Here is a 9,450-nt window from a genome sequence, read left to right as displayed (position 1 = left end):
GTTAACTTATTGTGCAGGCCTCCGGGTGAATGGGAGTTTTGATACTGCGTTTTGTAGAAAATTCCTACAACCAGTCACCCAGAGGCCTAATTTCTCAACAAATTATCAATATTTTGGGCTCCGAGAGTTAGTAGCCTCCTGACAATAATCTTAACTTCATTCTATACTAAGACATGTTATTCTTTTTGCGATAACGGACTTGGCTGCGCCGCTCAAAGAGTTAAATTACGAGTAAACTCACGGGGTCATACATTGTATTTTCATCATACCCGCCCGCCGAATACAATTATAAAAGAACGTTGAACATTTCCCACTACATGCTTCACGATTCCATGAAGTTTCTTTATCAATATAGATTGTAAGTCTAGTCGTTTCTTGGATCGTCACGCTTTAGATTAATCGGACGGGCCGCGCCGACATAGCGAGGGGCGTTACGCTAGCGGCGCGGGCCAAGTCCGTCGTCGCTATAAGAGATACTACTATGTCACTAAGGCTAAGAAAAAAGTTAAAATCATAGTCAGGAGGCTTCTAGATCGATAATAATTACAATTTTTTTACCCAAAATTCATATTATTTGCTGAGAAATTATGGGGCCGACTTGTCCTGGGCTTGGTGCCGAGTTTTCCTGAATGGCCAGGGGCCGAGTTGTCTCAGGGGCCGAGTTGTCTCAGGGGCCGAGTTGTCTCAGGGGCTTTCTTGGAATCCACACGAGGCAATGCTATTGTATCCATTCCGGCACAATGTAATTACAACCTGCGCAGAGGTAAGGCCACACCAAGTAAATTTTATGGATGACGTCCGCGCGCGCATTGATTTTGGCCTGTTCCTAGAAAAAAACACAAGAAATTCCGCTTCCTGTAACTATGACCAAAGAGTCACGACAGTGCCGCAAATCGTCAGATTTACGTGAAACCCGTAACGCGAAAACAGGACAGGACAACTGCTGTTCCTCCTGATTTATTGCTGTTTTGATAATGAATAAAATACTTCTTGCTTGTTACACTGTGTCACCTCATTCAATTTGTGTCCTAACATTTGTCGTCTCTTAGTATATCTCTAATCTAGGCATCTTGTTTTTTAGGACCCTTCTTGTTTTTTTCTCGCCCTCTCGCATTAGATTTAGAGTCTCCAAAGGACGTCATCCATAAAATTTACTTGGTGTGGCCTAAACTAGTCACTGCCTCAACATCTAGTAAAACGAAAAGACACGAACGGACTTTTGTACCCCATGCGCTGAAGCTATTGTCTACTGATCTTTGTATATACTAGTATAGTGGTTTAATCATTTTTATGGTGTTATTCTTCTCTGGTAATACTGATTTTAGGATGTTTAGCTGTTGCATTCATTGATGTGATGCGTTTTTATAATGTATTCTATCGCGTTTATATGAAGGATTTTATGATATCTAGTTGTAACAGTTGAGCACAAGTTGTAAATATTTCTTGCACTTAATGTGACATACCAGTCGATATTCAAAAAAATCTGAATCTATATGTACATGCATATATCTGTTTGTTGTTTTTTTAGAAGCAATGGGGGGAGCAAAGGGACCTTCCTTCCTTCTACTCGTATCACTCTGCTTCTCTGCAATCGTTGCCTCGTACATGTATATAAGAACGGTGAGTGAAATTTTGTCTGTTATTCTGTATCTGTATAGCCTGTTTAACCGCCATTCGGCGTAACACACCAGCTTCTGTATCTGTATAGCCAGTATAGAGAGAGATCGGTATAGAAGGCTACCTGTATGTGAAAGAATTTGTAAATATTGTAGTGCAATGGCTGGGGAAGACCAAGGACATTATGTCCTGGGGAAGACGAAATACACTTTATCGGAAACTGTTCGTTTCATAACGACGCTCGAAATGAATTGAAATCCCAATTTTTCTAAACTTACAGACAAGGAAAAAAAATTTTCTTAACTTCCCAAAACCCACAAATTTGGAAAAGGTGGGACATTACGTCTTCCAAAAGAAGTCAAACCCATAGTTTTAGACATAGATATAGTTTTAGACAACTGTCTTTCATTATGTAGATTTTAGTTATTGTATTCTCTGTTTCAATGTTCTTTTATGTTTGTAATTTGCAATTAGCTTCCGGGCATGAATTTGCAATAAACTTTTGTAAAAATTTGAGTTAAGGGTTAATGCCCCGCCCGGAGCTCGAGGTGTATATGGTGTGATACAGCCTTATCAGTTGCTATAACCACCGAATAAAGCCACCGAGTGAGCGCGGCTTTATAATATGGAATGGGGGCTTCTGATTGGTCAACGCCACCTGGCAATAGAGAACTTTATTGACACAACAAAAGTACAGCGACTTTCGTAAGGTCTAAGACATGTAGATATACAGACAAATAAACATGGGTACAACGAAAATATCCTACGTACAGAACAATAGGTGGGTCAACTAATACTACTTGTTCTAAGGTTTAAACATTCTTTGATATATTTACCTATTTGTACACAGTAAGGGTTATTGCATTCTAGGATGAACTTAAATTTATCTATAGCATGAAATGTAACAAATTATGTTGAGCAGGCGGAGAGAAGGTTGAACAGCTTTGTGCGTTTATCGTTATATAGTGTACAATTCAATATAAAATGTTGTTCGTCTTCAATATCATTGGGACAGAATGGACAAAACCTCTGGTCGCGGGGGATTTTTTTATATCTTCCTAATTCTATATTCAATTTATGGCTAGAAATTCTCATCTTTGTAATCGATCTACGAACTTCAAAATTATGTATTTATATGATAATAAATGTTATTGCCCCCCCCTGCATTTCGCTACAGGTGGAGATTTACAACCAGAAGACTCCGCGACCGCTTTACAACAAGAACCCGAAATCGGTTTTCCATCCACCTGCGTATAAAAGACAAACAATATTGGAGATAAAACCCGTTGTTTCACCAGCCAAAGTTTCCTCAAATAAACGCAATCCAATTGACCTGAATCATGTCACCACCGCTGCCAACATGTCGGCATCCGTAGTCAACCCCAAGACCGTGTATCAAGTTGGAGAAACGCTTTTAGTAAAAATCGTGGCTCGAGATGCAAACGGGCGGCCGAAATCGTACGGTGAAGATTTCCTCTTGGCAAAGCTTCATACAAAATCTCCGACAGAGGCCTGTACGTCTGGTAAGATAACAGACTACGGAAATGGTATTTACCTAGCCACGTTTCTTCTACCCTTGTCTGGCAATTTTTCCGTGTCAGTCATACTGGTACACCCTAGCGAAGCCATCCAAATTCTAAAAAGGATTCACGACACCTATTCAGACGTACGCAATACCTGGTGCCAGTTTTCCGATCAGAAAGCCAACATTTCGGAATGGACGAAATGTGGCTTTTACCCTAACTACAAGATTGATCCGGAAGAGGTGTGTGATTTTTCCAAGCCGGGCCCCAATGCTACCTGGTACTGCGGGAGGCCAAAAGGAATCGCCTGCGAGACAATCATGAAATGCATCAACAACGAAACGGCCGACCATGCCCTCGTGGAGGAGTTGGTTACCCTTGATGAGGCTCAACTCTTCACAAGGTACAGTAGATTCCACTTAGGCCACAGCAAGTAAATCTTATGGATGACACCCTCTTCAAATTCCAAATCTAATGCAAGCGGGCGAAAAAAAAAGCGGCGAGCCGAAAAAAACAAGGTTCCTGCAATTTAAGATTTTGACTCAATCATTGTACAAATGGTTTTGATTCAGGGAGAACATCACATTTACACAGCCAGTATCACATATTACTGCATCAGAGTAAGAAACAAAACATTAACTCAGAGCCTTTTCTTGTCTCCTCTTCTTCATAGTTATCTGTCATCCACGTTCCGGCATGGCAACAGACATCTTTGCCCATTTTCGCCATGTTGACCACAGTCAGAAGGCAACAAAAACTCTTTTTTTTCCAAAATCAGGCGAAAATTAATGCGCGCGTTGATGTCATCCATAAAAATTACTTGCTGTGTTCTTATTTGTATAACTTATAAGACCATGTTGATCTGATTACATGTATGTGGATGACATCCGCGCGCACATAGATTTTCGGCCGTTTAAAAAAAAGCTTTCAACCATATTCTAAATTATACAAAATGAGCAAATATATACCATAAGTTGCAAAAACATTGGAAAACGATACCAATGTGTTAGAATGCCAAAATCAAACAAAAAAGACAAAAATGTAAAATAAAATTAAGTTTAAGAGTAGATTATTCGCCATACTATACTCAGTGTCATATGTTCAACCTTCATAACCACGTAGATTACATAATGAAAGCAACTTTTGTTTGCCAAACTTTTTTTATTCGCACGCTCGCATAAGTTTTGGGGTTCCCAGAGGATGTCATCCATATAATCAAATCAACATGGCCTAATTGCATATTTCGGGTAATTTGTACAGAATTCTAATACACCAAACCGTTAACCATTCACACAATTGTAAAAACAATGCTTAATTGTATAACGCGTTATAGTATATTCCAACGTATCGTATAGTATTTGGTCCGACTACATGCATAATGACATTAAATGTTAGCAAATACAACATTAATAGACAGTTGAATGTCTGTATATAGACAATAGACCCAAAAAAATCGAAAATGGGTGTTTAGGGCCACAAAGAATGACATATTACATATCATAATTACTCTTCGGATGGATACTAATGTTATCGAATGCCAAAATCAATTCAGGAAAAGAAGAAACTGTGAAAAAAATGAAAATAAAAAGTCTGTAATTATTTCCTGTAAGGCCACACCGACTTAATTTTATGGATGACATCCTCTGAAGACCCCCAAACTAGTGCGCGCGGGCGAATAAAAAAATTCCGGCCAAAAATAAAAATTCTACTAAACCACAGGAATACAAAGCTGGTATTGTGAATTCGCGGCAGTACTTAGCGATGTATACGACAAGCCGGCACATTCTGGCTTTTTGCGGCATTTATGAATCGGTACTGTACGTATGTACTGAGTTATTGAGTCGTGGAACTTTGAATTCGATAGCCTGGGTGCTAACTACCATGGACTACCCAGGTCTAGAGCCAGAGCCTCGGTGGACGTGATCTTTTTTTGTTTGGCAGGCGAAAATCAATGCGCGCGCGGATGTCATCCATAAAATTAAGTCGGTGTGGCCTAATTTACATTTTTTTTATTCGCACGCTCGGATCAGTTTTAGGGTTCCCAGAGGATGTCATCCATATAATCAAATTAACATGGCCTAATCGAAAAAGAACAAACTGTTTTGAAACGATTACAACAATTCGAGCCGTTTTATCATGTTTTTCTTTTCTTACTTTCCTCACAGATACCAAGTAAATCAGGAAGTTCCAAATGACATCAGGATTACTGTTCAAAACAAAGGTAAGTACGATTAGCATGAAAGTTCATCTGAGTTGGTAAAACACATGACGAAAATTAAACTGTTGTCGTCTTTCCTTTAATACCCGCGATCATCATACAGATCATTCTGGCATGCCAATTCTTGGCAAGACTCCGGATTGTAGAATTTGTACCATCGCAAACCGGGACATGCCCCTACTCTTTTTCGAAAGGTGTGGTGGGTTCTTTAACGTGCTTTGGGTGTGGCTCTCCCCAAACATGGGACCTCCATCTTAACGTCCTATCCGAGGGACGTCCCTAAAGCGACGGTCACAACTCGCCGTACGTGCTTCTGCGTGCTGTCTACGTGCAAAAACGTGGGCAAACGTACGGCATCCGTGCGTGGTGAGTACCGCCACCGTGCGGAATCCTACGGATTTGGGAGCACGCAGACACGCCGTAGAACCTTAAGTGCATGTAATACTTTTTCTACGTGCGGTCTGCGGATTTACCACTCGTGCGTGCGAGTACGTGCGACGCGCGTGCCCCGTACAGCCTATGAGCGTGCAACGTACGGACTCCGTGAGTCTAACTTCACTATTCTCACGTGCAATTGCTGTACGGACAACGCACGAAGCACGTGAGTGCCACGCACGGTGCTTGCGTCATCCGTGCTTACTCCTCACTTCCCAGTTGACCTGCTCAATGACCACGCAGAACACACGTGCACCATACTAGGTGCTCCGCACGTGCAACGCACGTGCAACGCACCTGATTTCTACAGTATATAAAGACGACTTGACGGGCGACCGCCAACTCGTCTCCAAGATGCCCAGGAAGGCTCCAGACAAGATCCAAAGAAACGGGCCGCGGAAGACACCAGGGCGGCTAGTGATGATGAAGTTAACAGGAGGTGCACGCACTTACAACGTGCGAGTGAGTAAGGAAATCGTGCGCACGCCGCACGTGTAGGTACGGCCTGTACGCGGCAACGTGGCAATCACACAGAGATCGTACGTTGTAAGCACGTACAACTCACTTACCACTTGCGCAACTTCCTTAGCACGCAACCGCTATCGGCCAGGCGTGTCGTGCAGACCACGTACGTACACCTTGCGAGTGACGTACTCCCTCGGCCGGCCACCCTACGTTTGCAGAAAAAACGTAGCAGACGTAGCCACGACAAAAACGTCCGGACAAAAAGCACGCACGGCGAGTTGTGACCGAGGCTTAACCGAAGCTAGGTACTCATTTACACCTGAGTATGTCCTCGAAACGAAAAGAAATATATTCTGGATGAGCAAATCTGTCAGATTTTGGCATTTTCTGTCTTTTCTTAGCACATTTTCTTCATTACTTCATTCTTGAAGCGTTTGAAATAGCCCAAAACCCAATACCAATAATGTCATTCAGGCAAAATCATAATTCTATATGCATGTCTGCAATGTTGGTATGATAATAAGGAATTGGTTAAATTCACTGAAGCAAATTTATACAAAAGTTTGACATCGATTTTTTGTTTATTTATTTGTTTATTTTGATTTTTCACAAAGTGAAAGGGAAGGGCAAAACAGGTGCATACACACCTTTTTTTTATAAGTTGCCCTCCCCCATACAAAAACACATATACAACATCAAAATTACATAGTCAATAACAATAATTATAGCAATACACAGAAGAGGTAATCGAAATAGAAGGTTAAGCATAATTCAAATATATGAATGAATGAATGAATGAATGAATGAATGAATGAATGACTGTTTATTATCGTGCCATTGCGATCAATATGCCGCCCAGCCCATATGGGCTTATAAGGCACCGACAAAATACAAAATCAAAACAAATCAAAAGGTACAGAGAATCAGATATAACATAAATTATAACTTAACATAATATATAATAGATACAGGAAATTAAGTAGTACTGGTCAATAATATATGTAATTAGTTGTATGAATTGTGTTGAAACAAGACTTAGTCTTAGCGTGTTATGCTCAATACTGCAGGGAGCCATCTTGGACCCCCGAAGATGGAAGGACGTCCCTTGCCAACATGCGGCCCTCGTCTACCGAAGACCACATCTGAGGGATACTGGTACAACAAAACCTGGACTTCTCTCAGGTGCCAGTCCTCACACTTCTCCCCCTCCCCGGCAACCTACAAATGTTTGAAGAACAAAACCTTCTACCTATTTGGCGACTCCACAGCGCGACAATACAAAGACTATCTGAACGAATTAGTCGACAAAATGAATGCCCAGTTGCCCAATGATGTAAAGAAAACAGAAGACATTCATGACAGTATAAAGGTTAATTTCGAATTCCATAACTATCCTCGTACTCATCCCACAAACAACGCTATGGGCGGCAAGTATGCTGTAGATATAATTGACGGACTTGTTGGTGGACCAGATGTGGTCATCATTTTTAGCATATGGGCACATTACACTGCTGTACACATCGAGACGTTTCGGTCACGCGTGTACGGAATTCGGAACGCCATCGAACGTTTACACGCCAAGTACCCTGACACAAAGGTCATATGGCGAACGGGTAACATGCGTGGACACGCTGGATTGTTGTACTATCTGTTCTACAATAACTGGTATGCGTATCAGTTAGTGCTTGAAGCCAAGCGAATTCTGGGCGGTCTGGACATCTACGTGATGGATGTTTGGGAGATGTCGGTGTGTACTACGTACGTAGTACATCCGTTTCCCCACGTAATCAAGAACCATCTCGATTTAGTGTTTTCCTACATATGCCAGGAGTAAGGAGAAGAGGTATACCAGTCAGTTCAGGGTTTTTTCTAAACAGAGGAATAAGGGAGCTGCTTCCTCATAAAATAGGTAGATATATAAAGGAATGCTTTGCTATTAGAAAAAATACCGAAACTTGTGATTAGCCCACTTGATTGTAACACTTTATCAACGACTTGTGATATCCCTTATTATTTGAATGATTATTATATAGATATGTTAGGTTTTACTCGACATTAGGTCTTATTCAACACACTTATTTTATTGTTGTTACTCTCTTTATGTAGTTTGCCATACAATGTACCATGTGCATTTGTCGTGCAATAAGGTTCTTCATGTAACCAGCCAGCTCCCTCATACCAATTTTCAAATTGGACCCTATGTGGCTACTTACACACCATTTAGTCTTTCTCAAAATGATCTTTTTTCCAGTAAAGGTGCAAAAGCAATACAACAATGCATGCTAGCATTACAAACTGTGTTACTCTTAATAAAAAGAGAAACCCTCGGTCGCTTTGTTCCTCGCCATGCTTGCGATCTGCTCCCTCATGCTAAATTTTTCTAGAAAAACTCCCGCAGTTAAACTACCATCTATATCAACATTATTGCATTGACTACTCTACATGTAAATGTGGTTATTATAGTGAAACAACCGAACACTACGTTCTACATTGTAAACTTTATTCTAGTCAAAGAAGTACTCTGTTATCATCTCGAGTTACAGCATGTCAATGACAATTCCCTATGTTCTTTACTAGCCTCTACCAGGCTTGGGGAGGCGGCTGGAAAGAGTACAAATCGGCCAAATGGAGAGATAAGCATGGCAAGGGAGTTTGTCCGTTGAGAGAACGGGTGCGGCGAAATGTTCTCTCAACGGACAAACTCCCTTGGCCGCCTCCCCAAGCCTGGTAGAGTTCTTTACTAGTACGAGGGTCCACATCTCTTTCACACCTGCAAAACTGTAATGTTTTTGATGTAGTTCAAAACTTCATTTACTGCACGGGAAGATACTCGTAATTGATAGATCACCAACTTGTCTTGTTTGTATTTATCTTGGTTTTATCCACCTTGTAATTATGAACGTATCTTGTCAATGTGTTTTATACTCATTTTATGTTTTTGAGTAGAGGCTGCCAAATAAGCAACTGGTGCTTTTTGCCCAATACTCAATAAATATAACTTTAAAAAAACACGAGAAGCTTTAGATCAGAAAAATACCACCTTTTGATAGATGAACGCATCTTTGGGGTAAACCTACATGTGAGAAGAGAGCAACAATGGTTCTTATAAATAAGAAAATAAATAAATTGTTGTTATGTGTAGTCTAAAATAAGACGAACTTTGTTTTCTATACAATAGTCAATTAGTATCAT

General features: G+C 40.8%; 1 protein-coding gene across 1 annotated transcript; it reads left to right on the top strand.

The window, feature by feature from the left end:
- Positions 1–750: 750 nt before the first annotated feature.
- On the top strand, positions 751–8,203 carry LOC109483259 (NXPE family member 3-like). The gene is made up of 5 exons (XM_019786249.1): positions 751–763; positions 1,532–1,620; positions 2,795–3,543; positions 5,306–5,361; positions 7,326–8,203. The coding sequence occupies exons 2-5, from the start codon at positions 1,534–1,536 to the stop codon at positions 8,090–8,092; spliced, it is 1,659 nt and encodes a 552-aa protein (XP_019641808.1). The 5' UTR covers positions 751–763; positions 1,532–1,533; the 3' UTR covers positions 8,093–8,203.
- The last annotated feature ends 1,247 nt before the right edge of the window (positions 8,204–9,450 follow it).

Source organism: Branchiostoma belcheri, unplaced genomic scaffold (assembly GCF_001625305.1).
Source record: "Branchiostoma belcheri isolate BF01 breed outbred unplaced genomic scaffold, Haploidv18h27 scaffold63, whole genome shotgun sequence".
NCBI classification, from domain to species: domain Eukaryota; kingdom Metazoa; phylum Chordata; class Leptocardii; order Amphioxiformes; family Branchiostomatidae; genus Branchiostoma; species Branchiostoma belcheri.
Note: the sequence above shows the minus strand (reverse complement) of the source record. Positions and strands in the feature narration are given on the sequence as shown.

Bases quoted from the DNA above. Each gene is read 5' to 3' on its own strand.
- LOC109483259 (XM_019786249.1), top strand. From the start codon at position 1,534: ATGGGGGGAGCAAAGGGACCTTCCTTCCTTCTACTCGTATCACTCTGC. The intron at 1,621-2,794 runs GTGAGTGAAATT...ATTTCGCTACAG, and splicing joins CGTACATGTATATAAGAACG to GTGGAGATTTACAACCAGAA. The intron at 3,544-5,305 runs GTACAGTAGATT...CTTTCCTCACAG, and splicing joins GAGGCTCAACTCTTCACAAG to ATACCAAGTAAATCAGGAAG.